This window comes from Lycorma delicatula, chromosome 1, assembly GCF_047948215.1.
Source record: "Lycorma delicatula isolate Av1 chromosome 1, ASM4794821v1, whole genome shotgun sequence".
Classification (NCBI taxonomy): Eukaryota; Metazoa; Arthropoda; class Insecta; order Hemiptera; family Fulgoridae; genus Lycorma; species Lycorma delicatula.
The window spans coordinates 139,691,482-139,705,959 of record NC_134455.1 but is presented as its reverse complement, the minus strand read 5'-3'; the positions used below and the strand labels follow the sequence as shown (position 1 = coordinate 139,705,959).

General features: G+C 39.0%; 1 protein-coding gene across 1 annotated transcript in view; it reads left to right on the top strand.

The window, feature by feature from the left end:
* LOC142323169 (medium-chain acyl-CoA ligase ACSF2, mitochondrial-like) overlaps positions 1-14,478 on the top strand; it is a 77,793-nt gene that overhangs the window by 51,345 nt on the left and 11,970 nt on the right. Inside the window, exons 9-10 of the mRNA XM_075362459.1 lie at positions 8,372-8,479; positions 8,911-9,059. Coding sequence (XP_075218574.1) covers positions 8,372-8,479; positions 8,911-9,059 — 257 coding nt within the window. The remainder of the gene's footprint in view (positions 1-8,371; positions 8,480-8,910; positions 9,060-14,478) is intronic.

Sequence of the window (14,478 nt, the reverse complement as noted above, 5' to 3'; positions counted from 1 at the left end):
TAATACAGTAGCGTACAAATTAATCCGAACACAATTATTTAATAAAAAGTAACTTTATTTACAACAAAAAAAATCATAACTGTACAAATTGTGAATAGCTAGTAATTAATATGTCTTCCTTTATTCTTAATCATTTATCTACACAATTTGGCATCGATTCAACAACTGTACTGCATACCTTTTTGATTTCATCATGAAACCATACTGATATTATTGCTTTAATGAGATCAATTTTTGTGGTACAATTCATTTTTGAGAATCGTTTTTTGACTATTGCTCAAAGCTTTTCGATTGGGTTTAAGTGAGGGAAGTTTCCTGGCCCATAGGAGTACTTAAATGTTTTCATCTTCAAAAGTTTTTTTCCACTTTTTTGGCAGTGTGGCATAGTACCAAATCTTGTTCAAACACTCCATTACCTTGTGGAAATTTGTCTTGAAGTTGTGTTGCAACCTTTACCTTCACAATCTTTAATATATCCATCACTTTTCAACATACCATTTATTGGAATTAATGGTATGTTGAAAAGTGCCTTCAAGTGTGAAACAACCCCCAACAAATTTTTTTCTGGGATGTTTAACTAATTGTTACATTTGAGTCAGTGATGTGTTTTCACCTGATGCTTTTCTAACGTATGGAACCCTTTGTTTCTAAACATAAAAAAGTGACATCAGAAAACGTAAAATTTTTCCAGTTTTCTTTGGTCCAGTTAGCATGAGCTTTGGCCTACAAGAGACTTTTTATTGGACATTATTGGTGTTAAGAAGCTGCTTTTTAGCTGGCCAGCCAGCTTTCCATCTAGCTGCAAGAAGTCTGCTTCTACAGTTGTAATATGTAAATCTGTTCCACTGGCTACTTAATCTTGATTTAAGTCCACAACAGATAATTTTGGATTAAGTTTACTTTTTCTCACTAATAACCGATTTTTCTTTTAAATCCACATTCACCTTTCTTTTGAAGAATTTCTTTAAATTGTTTTAAAATTGAATTCAATGAACCTAGTCTAACAGCAAACTCAGAAGCTGTTTGTCATAGTATAATATGGTGTGCTCAGAAAGATAAACAATTTTCAAACTCTTTCTTAGGTTACGTTCATTTTTTTTTCATCTTTTATTACCACATAGGATCACTTTAGTCAGTCCATTATCAAAGACTCTTCGAATGTATTGTTCGGATCATATGGTCCTACCAGTACTTTTTCATACACATTTATACATACATACATATATATATTTATTTATTTTTTGATCTCTGTGTCCTTTGTGGTGTTGAAAATGTTAATATTGTGAATGTAGAGTGAATATTTTTATCCTTGATTTTTTTGTTTAATTTTATCTTGTCTGCAGTGTCTTCTGGTCTAAGGCCAATTTTCTACAGATCCTCTCATATTTTCCTGATCCATCTGCATCCTGTCTTGGTGTTTTTCAAATCAAGATTGTACTGTACCATCTGTTTCAGAAGTCTCAAATGTTGCATCCTCATGATATGTCCAAAGAATCCTGGTCTCCTCTTATACATGGTGTCAGTGATGGGTTCAAACATTTTGTACATGACTTTGTTGGGCACAGTCCATCACTATCTGTCTCTCTGGTACTTTTTGTTAATGTAGAATTTTCCAATTCTTCTTTCGATTTTCTGGAGTCTGTTGGCCTGTAATTGTTCAGGTGGAAAAGAATTTCTACTGCATATGTGGCTTCTGATTTTTTAACTGTGTTGCATCTTATTTTTGCATTTATGGATAGAAATTTTTTACTATAGTTGTACCAGGTTAATTTTTGAGCTTTAGCTAGTTTGTTTGTTTTTGTTTGGATTGAGGATTTTTGTTTAGTTTGTTTGTTATTATTTCTGTGAGGTATTTAAATTGGGTTATTTTTTTGACTTTATTACCATTTTTGTTTACTTCTTGTAATTGTGTTGGTTTTTTGAACATAATCTCTGCCATTTTGAATGATATTCTGAGGCTAATTTTATTTGCAATGTTTTGAAGTTCTAATATTTTTCTGTTTTAGCTTCGTTGATGTTGTTTGTTAGCAGTGTTAAGTCATTGGTGAAACCAAGGCAGTTTATTTTGATTTTTTGGCATATTTTTATTTTTGGGGGCTTTTTTGAGCCATTACCATTTTCAAAGTGCAGGTGAATAGTAGCAGTGAGATTCCATCACCTTGGCGCAGTCCTGTTTTGATCTCAAATGATTTCGAGAGTTCGCCTCCAAATTTAACTTTTGATTTAGTGCTTGTGAGAGTCAGTTTTATCATGATTATTAATTTTTTTATGTAGTCCAAGATTCTTAAAATTTTTACTAGGGATTCTCTATGTATGCAATTGCATGCTTTCTTGAAGTCTGCAAACATTATCACCATATCTCTGATTTTTTTCTGTTGTAATCCATTATTAGCTTGAGACACATAATCTGATCTGGACAGCTCCTCCAAGGCCTGAAACCTCCTTGGTATTCTCCTAATTCTTTCTTGATTTGTAAATTATTCTCAAGAGGATGATGATTCTTTAAAGAATTTTGTATGTTGTGTCTAGGAATTCCCCTGCAGTTGTTAGGGTCTGTTTTGACTACTTTTTTGTAATGGGTAGATGAGGGCTACTGTCCAGTGTTCTTGTAGTTCTTCTTTGATCCAGATGTTGACAAGCTATTGATGAAGGGCAGTTTTTTTGGTCATCCTACATGTTTCCAGCCATCTACAAAGTTCTTATCTTCTCCTGCAACTTATTTAATTCTTATGTAATTCTTCATTTCACTCAGTGCTTGGTAGACTTCTTTTATTATGAGAGGGTTGATGTTTTTTGATGGTGTTGTTATTGGGGTGCTAGTGGTGAAGTTTAGGAGTTCTGTCAGTTCTTCTCAAGTTTGTTGAAATACTTACCTAGGATTTCTGCATTGTCTTCATTGTTATGAGAAAGATTATGGTTTTTAACCTTCATTAGTAGGGTTCAGGATTCGTATTTTTGGAGTTGTTTTTTGTGGTAGTCTCTCAGCTGTGTTTTATTGAATTCTTCTTCTATTGATTTCAGTGTATCTTTATGGCATTGTTTTTTTATTTTCCTTAAGGTTCAGGTGATTTCTTTACTTTGTTTCACTAGATTTTGGAAGAATATTTCTGATTTTTGAGATTGGTGTATTAGCCATGCTAGATGTCTTCTCCACTGTTTTGTCACATTCCCTGTTCCACCATTAATGTTATTATGGGGTTTTATTTTGGCCAATTCTATTATTTGTTTAAGTTTGTTGACTAGGTCTTCGAATTTATCCATGATTGTTATTTTTTTGGTTGCTTTCTGGTAGTTTTCATTCTTGATTACTTGGGAAGGGTTTACTTTTCTTTTAGTTATAGGGGCTTGGTTTTGTTGCTTCCTTTGGAAATTGAATTTAATTTTAATCATGTCTACATAGTGATCTGAACCTGTGTCTATTGCTCGGAGGACTTTTACATTGTAGATCTCTTTGTGATGGTGTTTGTCCATGAAGACATAATCTAGTTGCCATTCTCCTTTAGTGTAGTCGTAGTGTTTTCAGATTTTGTGGTTTCCTCTTGCAGGCATTTATTATTAGGAATTTTTTCGAGCAGGCCATTATCCAATGATGTTGTAGCTCCTTCTTCTGCTGCCTATTTGAGTGTTGAAGTCTCCAATTAGTTGTTTAATGTGATTTTTGGAGATTTTATTTATGGTTTGGTTGACTAGGTTCCAGAATTTTTCTGTTTCTTTACGATCTTTCGGAGATTTGTTTTTATTATTAGTGGGGGTGTGGGCATTTATTATGGTGTAAATTTTAATAGATGCTTTTAGGGTAACCGTTGAGATTCTTGGGGTTTGTGACTTGAATTCTTGTACAGGGTTTATTATTTGGAGACTAACCAAAAAGCCTGTTCCAAACTGTGGGACACTTTTCATCACTTTCTTCCCAGGTATACTTTTGTAGAGCCTGTATCCTTGAGCTTTCATGGTATCCTGGTCAGTGTTTCTTATTTCCTGCAGTCCCATGATGAGAATTTTGTGTTGGTCTATTAGGCTGGTTATTATTTTTAGTTTGCCAGTCTGCATGAGTGAGTTTACATTGTGTGTGGAAATGTAGGTTATTTGTTTCGGGTTGATTTTGGATTTTGTATTGTTCTTGTTCATGTGTGCAGTGTTAGGGGCATTCCAGTGCTTCTAATTGCATGTTATCTTGTAAGTGGCAGCGCACTGTATTCATGTGCTGCCTTCTCTGAACTCTGGTGTTGTTGGTTCAGCCAGTGGAGTATTACTTAAAAGACTTTTCATGGTTGACTGTGGCGGGACTAGGCTTTTAGTTGCAACTCTAGGTGTAATTTAGTGAGATACGACTCTAGATAAATGATGTTATTAAATATGTTTAGATTCAGTGCTCTGGCCAAATTTCTCCTATTTGTTCCAGATACATCCAGGTGCGGAAGCTCAATCTGGTTTTTTAAAATTGTTATTTATGAAAACAGTTAAAAATTCTGATCCTAAACATTATGCCCAGGTATTATATACTCAAGACACAACAAAAAATATGAAGATATGATTTTGTAATAAAAAATGAAATAAACTTTCACAAAACACTATTTATAACATGAAAATTTCTAAATAACCAAACAATAAATTCACATTATACAGATAACTTAAAGAATGGTTGTGGTCAAGCAGTGTAGCGACAATGTAGAAATAAGCAAAAAAATCTGTATTTTTGGATTAATTTGCATGCTACTTTAGTTTGTTTTATTTTGAAAGTTATTAAATTCCTGTGGACCTATATGCATTATAAAGAATTCAAAGAACTGCTGAATGGCAGAAAACAATTTTTAGTGATATTAGGTTATTGAATTTCAGGAAGTATTTTTATTAAGAGGAAAATCTTCAAGAGGAAATTCAATAAAAAATTATTGAATTAATTTATAATGTGATTTAGAAATTTAATGTGATAAATTGTGTGCTTATCTTATTAATTGCTTCCAAATGTAGATTTTAATCCATTATACTTACCAATTATATGAAAATGAAACACAGAAATTATGCCTTATATATTCAGAATTGTTTTCTTAATTCAAATAAATTTCTACAATAGTAGACCCAGTGCATAAGATTTTATTAAAAAAAAAATAATAATAATTGGCTAGAAATTTTGTTAGCACAGCATATATATATTTCCTATATATATGAGGGCTACCCAGAAAGTAACTTACATTTCATTGTTGTTTGCAGTGGTGGTAGCGGCAATATCTAGGTGGTTGTTACTAGCTTGATTCAGTACACATTGAGCTGTGCTATGTGAAGGACTGTGGCGCATCTTATTGATTTTTTACAAGCATTTGAAGTGCGTGTTGCTATAGAAAATACTACAAGTTGTTAAGTTTGGTTATTAGATTTTTCTTTGCAAAATTACAAACCCATTGTGATTTATTGGGAACTATATGATGTTTTGAAAGAACTGTTATGAATGAATGTGCAGTGAGGCAGTGCACGTATCATGTTTATAAATGACTATTCAAATGTTCATGATGAAAAATTATGTGTCCTGCCTTGTGATCTGTCTGACAAACTGCCTGTAAAAGTTTATGAAAAAATTTATGCTAATCAATGCTTGACCATTACAAAGCTTTAATTTCAGTTTCTGAAATTTCATGTAGCCTTTTGCATGAAAAAGTTTGGTAACCATAAGTTTTTTGCTTGATGGGTTCCAAAACTTCTTTCAGAACAACAATTTTCTGAAACAGAAAGTAGTAATTATTGTTGAATTCATGGAGTGTGGTGCTAGAATAAATGTAAAAGTGTGCTGTGAGACATTTAAGAAAGCTACAGAGTGCAATTCAAAACAAGTGACACAGGATGTTGACTTCTGGGATTGTCTTCATCCATGATAATGCATGTCTTCACATGGCTCACTGTGTTCAAGAACTTTTGGGAAGGTTTGGGTGGGGAATTTTGATCACCTGTATACAGCCCAGGTCTGGCACTGAATGATTATCATTTGTTTCCTCATATGAAAAACTGGCTGACTACTAAGCACCTTGTTGATGACAATGGCTCCAGGAAGATGTCACTCTGGAAGCGAAAAACAAGGTGGCAGAATTTATATCCTCCACAGATATTATAAGTGCCTCAATTCATCTGATGACTATGTAGAAAAGTAATTTAAGGATTTATTCTTAAACTGGATGTATTAAATCTTCCCAATTGCTATTGGTTTTTTTTTTGTACCAAAATGTAAGTTACTTTGTACTGACCTCACGTTCAGTACATACAAGTTACACAGGTTTTCAAAGAGTGGTAATCTTTAAATCAGTTTTCAACAATTAAACATAGAAATATGAAATTTAGCATAAACTCCTACCTTGAGACGAACTATATTTTTGGTATGGACCACTATCACCACACCTAATCATCCAGGAAGCCCCCATGTAGTGAGATAATTCAAAAGTTTTTTGAGGATAGGATTGTGACATCATTTTAAACGATAAAAAAAAAGTTTTGACACAAGAAATATTGGATTATGAAACCTTAACCAAAGTGGGGGGCAATTTAATATTTTTTACAGCTAGTTTCAAAGCTGGTTTATTATACACTTCAAGTAAAAAATCTCAGTCCAAAGATTTTTAAATCAATTTCTTTTCAATGCCCTTTTAAATGATGTTTCAACTCATTCTTTTCCATTTAAAATTTTTGAGATGCCCTGATGCGATCCTCTCTGTGCTTGGAATATGGTGGTCTCATACTGAAAAAAAAATAGATTGCTTTGAGATAGGAGAATTGTTAAATTTTATTTTTTTCTTATGTTTGACAATTAAACAGTAGTTATTTAAGGATTGTCAAATCTTATGAACGTCTTTATGTAGTTGTATATTAGTTTGCTTGGTATTTCTTCTGCCACCATCCCATTTGGTCACCCTAAAGCATAAGACGAAATCTCTGTGCCACAAACAGCAAATGAGCCTCGAACAGTTTAGCGATCAGTATACTAACATGGCTCCTACGGCTTACCTAACAGCATGTGCGAACTAAGCGTGGTGCCATACACCATCAGCTTACGTATCCATTTTATAGCACTTGGAGCCATAATAATTGGCTGATGGTAAGCCATACTCAGGATTAGCTTCCCATGGTAATGTAGTAAGAGTCTTTCTCTTAAGTGAACTACGAATGCTGGTTGAACAAAGCAACCGTATCTAGGAACTCCCACACAGTCCGACAGTGCAATGCTTGCCACATTGACTCACCAATTGTGAGATGCCAATTTTCCCCTTGACCTCTAAGTTCCAGAGTAGCCCAGTCAGTCTCTGGCTTCCACCCAAGAGCAGGGCAATCAAACATCAGGTGTTCATTTGACTGGACCTCCCCGCAGACGCACAGCTCATCAGCTGCCAGGTGGAACTGAAACAGATATTGGTTCAAGTTAGCATGATTGGTGAGCACATGGGCACCTGCTGTCCTTAAAAATGAGCTCGAGGCATACCATTCTCCCAAATCCTGAAAAAACTCATACAAGGATCTTCCCTTAGTCATAGTGTCCCATTCCAGCTGCCATGCTTCCATCGCGAGGCTCTGCAACCTTTCCTGTAGGCAGGAGATGGGCAACTGAATGAAATTTAGATCTGGTGCACTGTGATCACCGTTCAGCTTCGGTACTGGCCTGTCTCGAAACCTCATCCCAAATACCTCGGCCTCCTGGTCTCTTCGCAATTTCCACTTGGCTGCTCAAACTTTCACCACTAAATCGATTGGGAGAGCCTTTCTCAGTGTGGTGGTAGCCTCATAGGAGATTGTTTTAAACACACCAGTGCATAAAATTAAAGCTTTGCGCTGGGCACTCCTTAAATTTTGAAGAAGTGCTCATTCATATCCAACCTATGCACCCAAATGGGCGCTGTGTAAAAGGTCATGCTTTTGAAGACACCTCGGTACATCTGTACATTTGACGGCTTGACAACCCATAGTCTTTCCGAGCAATCCTCCTAAGTATATGCATTACTGAGATGGCATCCGCTGCTACTTGCCTAATGTGGTTGCTAGACAGCAACTTTTCATCAAACAAAACACCTAGGTACTTATGAACTCTAACTCAGCTGATTACACAGCCTTTATATTTAATATGGGGGTTACAACTGTACAATAATTTGTCTGCACCCTTGAGAAGCATAAACTTTGTCTTGGGCACAGAAATCTTTAAATTTTGAATGTCCATCAGTCCTTTGCGATTGACAAGGCCGCCTGCACCTGGTCTTCAAGCTGTGGTCATGAATTACTATGAACTAAAACGAGACAGTCATCAGCAAAAGCCTGAGCCGTGACCCCTTGTAGTAGTTGTATATTATGCTGATAGATTATTTTATTCGATAATATCTGTTAATTATTATTAATGTTTCAGTCAGTGTATGGAATGACTGAAGCTGGGCCTGCAACATTTCAGTCAACTCTAAATGATACAGTAGAACAAATGACAACTACTGTTGGAACTGTTTCTGAATCATGTGAGGTTTGTATTGGTTAAATCCAGTATACAATATATAATATTACACTATATTTCTGAGTGAATGCATTTTTCATAATATGATGTTTTTTCAATTTTTTTTAGACATACAGCAATTGCAAGATAAAACAGCTGGTCTACATAATATTTGTATTAAAAAGAAAAATCATTGATTTTCTAATAAATTAATCATTTCTAATTTTTTTAATAATAAATTAAACTTCTTTATAGGACCTAAGTTTATATCTTCTAAACTCTCCCTCATGTCTTTCAACTGGTAAAGGAGTATAATTATTTCCACCAGTTTGTAGGATTTTTAGACAGTTCAGTTTTAATTCTAAATCTCCTATGATCCTATAAAAATAGAACAAAAACACAACTGATGATAAGAAGTTTATAAAACTTATTGTGTGAAAATTATTATATTTTAATTTCAGGTGAAAGTTGTGGATAAAGAAGGCAATGTTGTACCTTTAGGAGAGCCTGGTGAAGTATGGTTTAGAAGTTATGGTACTATGGAGTGTTATTGGGAAGATGAGGAAAGGACAAAAGAATCAATAACTAATGGAAGATGGCTGAAATCAGGGTGAGTACAGTTAATACTTAAGCATTATGGTAGTCAAAATACATACACCTGAACTTCAGTGTAAAAATTTTTAATTGACCAAAGAAAACCACAGGGTCTTTGATCTTCCATGGGTAGGCAGTTAGTTTTAGCAACACCTGAGGGGTACATGGTATAGTTAGGTGTCCCATGTCTTCTAAGAAGGCAAATCTTGACTAGAGTGGAATTTACTGAGGTGAATGTGTTTCAAGGCATTCACATCAGTAGCATCTCATCGAGGCCAACTGATGACTGTAGAATGTAATCAGTTTGAGGGTAAGAAGGTGACCTCTGATTAAGCCAATAATGGCTAGGGAGTGGTGTGGCAACCAGACATGTTACAAGGCAGGTGTTCTTCTCCCTCAGGGGGGAATTGAGATAACCAAAGAAAATACCTGGGTTAAACCTAACCCAGCAGTAGACGCCTTCAAAAAAAACAAAGAGCAGTTCTGCCCTGCTGGTTAAAGCAGCCCAGGGCAACCTGGACTATTTGATGGAGTTCTAAGAACTCTAGCATTGCTTCGGCAGCATTGATTCACGTGCAAGGAAGACAATTTTTTCTTGTTTACTGAAAATTAAAGAGGCCCTCTCTGCTGTGGCAGAAGGGTACGAGACCTTGGCCTTCAAGCCCAAGGAGGTCAAGGTGCTTCAGAAACCATTTCCTGCCCAGCACAACCCAGGTGCTATGCTGAGGTTGTCTGCGGTAAGAGATAAGCAAACCAGGCCAAAAAAAACTGAGGTGTTGTTCATCAACATGCCAGTGGGATCCACTAAGATGAGTGCAGATTTCCAGAAGAACTTTCAGGCTGCTCTTCGTAATAGCCTGACAACAAGTTGTGGTAGCTGACAACAAGGAGACAATCCAAGTCATCCAGGACTCTCCTGCAGTGCAGAAGCTTGAGGTCAAAGTGGACCCCAAGCGTAGTAATAGGCCCATAATATATGGGCCTATTATGCCATAATATATGGGCCTATATGTCATAATATATGATATTGACCACAGTCTCTCCAATGAGGAAGTTCTGATCCTGATCAGGGATCAGAACACCGACTTAGACGAGGCTGCGTTCAAAAAGGAATGCAGGTTAGTCTTCAAGACAGGGGAGCCTGAAGCTTCACGGTATCACGTTATATTCGAGTTAGGTGCTGGTCTCTTCCAGAAGTTTCTGTCCGAGGGAAGGATCTTTTTGAATTTCGCATCCTGCCGCGTCAAGGAATACCTTGACGTGCAGCGATGCTTCAAATGTTGTCGGTTCGACCACAGGGCCAAATTCTGTAAATATGGGTCGGTCTGCGTGCATTGTGGTGAGGAGGGCCACAAACGTGACGATTGTCCGAAGAAAAAAGAGGCTGTTCTTCTTCTACAACACCCGTACATGGTCAAGTGTGATCTGCCAGGTTTCCTAGGTTGGAAGAAGTTTTTCGTTGGTGACAGTAAATCCGGCGTTCTGTGCCGAAGTCTTTAGACAGCGTCTTCATATGGCATCGACACGCATCACGTCGTTGTCAACCTTGCTGTGGATGGTTTGGATCTAGTTGTTGTTAGTTTGTACTTTCGGTACAGGGATCCCACTGAACAGCATTTGGAAAAATGGGATAAAATTTTTAGGCTGGTCGCAGGTTGTCCGATCTTGTAGGTGTTAATGCGAACGCCAAATTACCTCTTTGGTACAGTGGGATCACGGATGATGGCAGTGAGTTAATCGAAGGTTTAATCGTGCAGCATATTTTGATGTCTTTAATGTTGCTGGCGAATTGTCTACTTTTGCTGGAGCGGTCGAAGGGCGGAGGACCTTCTGTGGTACCAACATCTATATTACCATCGTTCAGGACATCCCTGGTAAAATTCAGAACTGATCTGTAGTCAATGATTGCGCGAGCAATCATCGACTAATAGCTTTTGACTTGGTAGGTGGGCTGCGCGATGTCTATAAGGGGTACGTTCAGCTGTATGTTCAGCTGGGGCGCTTTCTGCACAGGCGGGCGGATTGGCCTAAGTTTTCTAATATTCTTATACCCAGGGCAATTTTTCTTCTGCGGTAGTTGAAGCCACTGATTTGTCAATTACCAAAGGTACGGGTCGGGAGAGAGTAGCTGGGTGGTGGATTCAGGACTTAACCGCGATTAAGCGGACTGTGGGCCGGCTCAGGAGAGCTGCACAGTGTCAGGGTGATTCTCATCGGCGTGCAGCCTTGCTTGCAGACTATTGTGGAAAAAGGACCGAGTATTTTCATAAAGTTAGGTCTTCTAAGCGAGATTCCTGGCGCTCTTTTGTACAAGAGCAGGAAAATAAGGACCCATGGGATGTCGTTTATAGAATGCTTGGTCATAGAAGAAAAAAGACATTCTTCTGTCGGCTCTCTCGACCCAGGATGGAGTTATAGGCAAAGATTGTGTCCTTACTCTTCTGATGAACGATCTACTTCCAGATGATACTGAGGTTGGTGAAACCTCTTATTACCGACGTGTCCAAAAGGAAGTTGTAGGTTTTCGCTTTGAGATTCTGAGGTGGAAGCCCGCCAAGTAATTTGTAGCCTGGCTACGAATAAAGCTCCCGGATATGATTGCATCACAGCGGAACTCCTTGTTCGCACGTTGCCAGTGATTCTTGGTTCCCTGACTAGGGTTGTTAATAGGATGAATTTGCTGGATGTTTCCCAGCGTGTTAGAAAAGTAGTGATTTGAAACTGCTCTTCAAAGGTGGCGACAAGGACCCCACTGTAAGTTCTTCTTACCGGCCTCTGACGCTAGGGTAATGAATTTGGCTTCGACCAGCGAGCGCAAATATGTACTCGGCGTCTTTTTGGATATATATCTGAGACCTCCTTGTTTCAGTTGCAGCAACGTGGTTGCACGCAAAATGAGATTGAGACTCTCTCGAGCTGTTTCAGCAGCAGAACCGTTGTCCTTCATGATGGCGCTTCAGAAGTAGGAAAGACCCAGTCAAAAGGTTGTCCATAGGGCAGTGTTTTAGGTTCCCTCTTCTGGGTCGTTGAATTCAACTCTGTAATGCGGATGCGGATGCCCAGTGGCTGCCGCATCAGAGCTTATACCGAGAATGGGTTGCTACTGGTCGAGGGTAACTCGCGTGCTGAAATAGAATTCAGAGCGACTCAAGCATGTAAATTACTAAGGTTGTAGAGTTTTCAGCATAAGGTGGTTTTCAGAGCGGAGAAAACCACTATGATGTTTCTTAAAGATCATCTAGCCGCGACCCGACACCCACAGGTCGTGATGAACAGCCTTCCGATTAGGTATGTTACCGTTCAGAAATATCTGAGTGTAATCTTTGATGAGATGCTTCAATTCAGGAAGCACCTTCAGTTTGTTGCAAGAAAGGCTATAGATGCCTTCTTTGGTGTTCGCAAAGTTATCCATCCATCCCGATTGGGGGTTGAATTTTCGTGCCATGCATATTCTTTACAGAGATATCTGTGAGGCCATAGTGTTGTACGCTGCGCCCGTCTGGGCTCAACATTTACAATTCCAATGCTATAGGGACATTTTATTCCCAGCTCAGCGTCTTCTATTCTTAGCTATTGTCGGAAGCTACAGAACTGTCTCCAGTGAGGCAGTCTATGTAATTGCCGGCATAAAAACCATTGACATTCTAGCTGCGGAACGTAGCAAGCGGTATATTTCTAAGAAGGAAGGTCTTATTTCTGGGCTTATGTAAGAGAATGAAGACCAAGGTTTTGACTCTTGGCAAGTTAGGTGGAACGATTCTTCTGCTGGTCGATACACGCATGGTATATTTTCAAATGTTACGAAGCTGCAAGCATCTAGATGGATTTCCCTCAATCGGTATACAACACAATTTCTTTCGGGCCATGTTGCCGTTAGGGTGAGTTTGGCTTCTCGAGCTTATACCCAGACTGTAGGGTCGATGACGCTGTGGACCATGTCGCCGGTATACATATTTGTCCCCGGTAAGAGGCTGAACGTACCAGAGTTGTTAGGGAACTCGAGAGAGTAAATTCCTTTTTTTGATATGCGGGTCAACTGGAAGACTCGCAGAGAATGGACTATAGTGGCTAGCTTCCTCCGATTCCTCACACTGAGCAAAACGACTGAGGAGGTATAATAGAGTAGTACTCCGGTTGGCTAGGGACCGCCTGGTCAGTTGATTGGCCGGAGGTAGGCGTGTTGGCATCGAGCCACGGTTAGTTAGAACAAGTATGGTGATTATTATTATTATGTTCGTCGGCGGAACGACGACTGCACTCCCGAGGATATGGTTATCCATGCAGCTTTGAGGTTTAGCGTCGTTTTGACGAGGGCAGTAAACTGATTGAGCAAGCATCGCTGTCGGCGGGATGATCGATCGGCGTGCGGCCCTAACTGCGAATTACCGCAGAGCGAAGGCTAGGTACTTTCATAGCATTAGGTCCTCCAAGCGTAATTACTGGCACTCCTTCCTTCAGGAGCAAGGGAATAGAAACCCTTGGGGCGTTGTGTATTGAGCCCTTGGACATAAGCGCAGGAAAGATGTCTTCCTATCAGCTTTGTCAACCGGTGAGGGTGTGGTAATTGATAAGGACCGTGTCCTTAATATTTTGCTGAATGATTTACTCCTGGTTCACAGTATGGTCGGTGAGGTTTCATAGCACCAGCGTGTCAGGCGGGAAGTCACGATTTTCGAGACCGACATACAATCTTCTGAGATAACTGAGGCAAAAGTGCGCCAGGTGATCTGTAGCATGGTACGGCACAAGGCCCCCGGATAAGATTGTATCACAGTGGAGCTCCTCGTCTGAGCGCTTCCAGTGGTCCTTAGTCCTCTAAGTAGAAAATATAATAGGTTGCTCTTCGCCGGCCACTTTCCGGGGAAAACGTAGAGACTTGGTGTTGTTGTTCAAAGGTGGCGTCAAAGATCCTACTGTTAGTTCTTCTTACCGTCCACTAATGCTCTTGCCCGTGGTTGGCAAGGTTTTTGAGAAGGTCCTATATTTGCGTATTAATGTTAGATTGGCCACTAATCATTTGCTAACGGACAACTAGTATGGTTTCCTACCGGGCAAGAGCATTGAGGATGCCATACTAAAGGTGATGGATATAACTTCCTCTAGTCCATTTAAATATGTATTAGGGATTTTTCTGGACACATCCGTGGCATTTAACAACTTATGGTGGTCCTCTGCCCTGTTTCGGATGCAGAAGCGTTACGTGTACACAAAGTCAACCAGAAATGCCTATCGGCCATCAGTCGCCATCAGCTATCGGCCATCGGACCGTTTCCCTGCGTGATGGCGGCTCGGAAGTTCGTAAGATCCTAACTAATGGATGCCCTCACTGGCAGTGTTCTGAGTCCCTTCTTTGGATCATAGAATTCGATTTGATGTTGCGTTTAAGGTAGCCATGTGGTTGTCGTGTAGTCGCTTATGCTGACGACGCGCTGCTA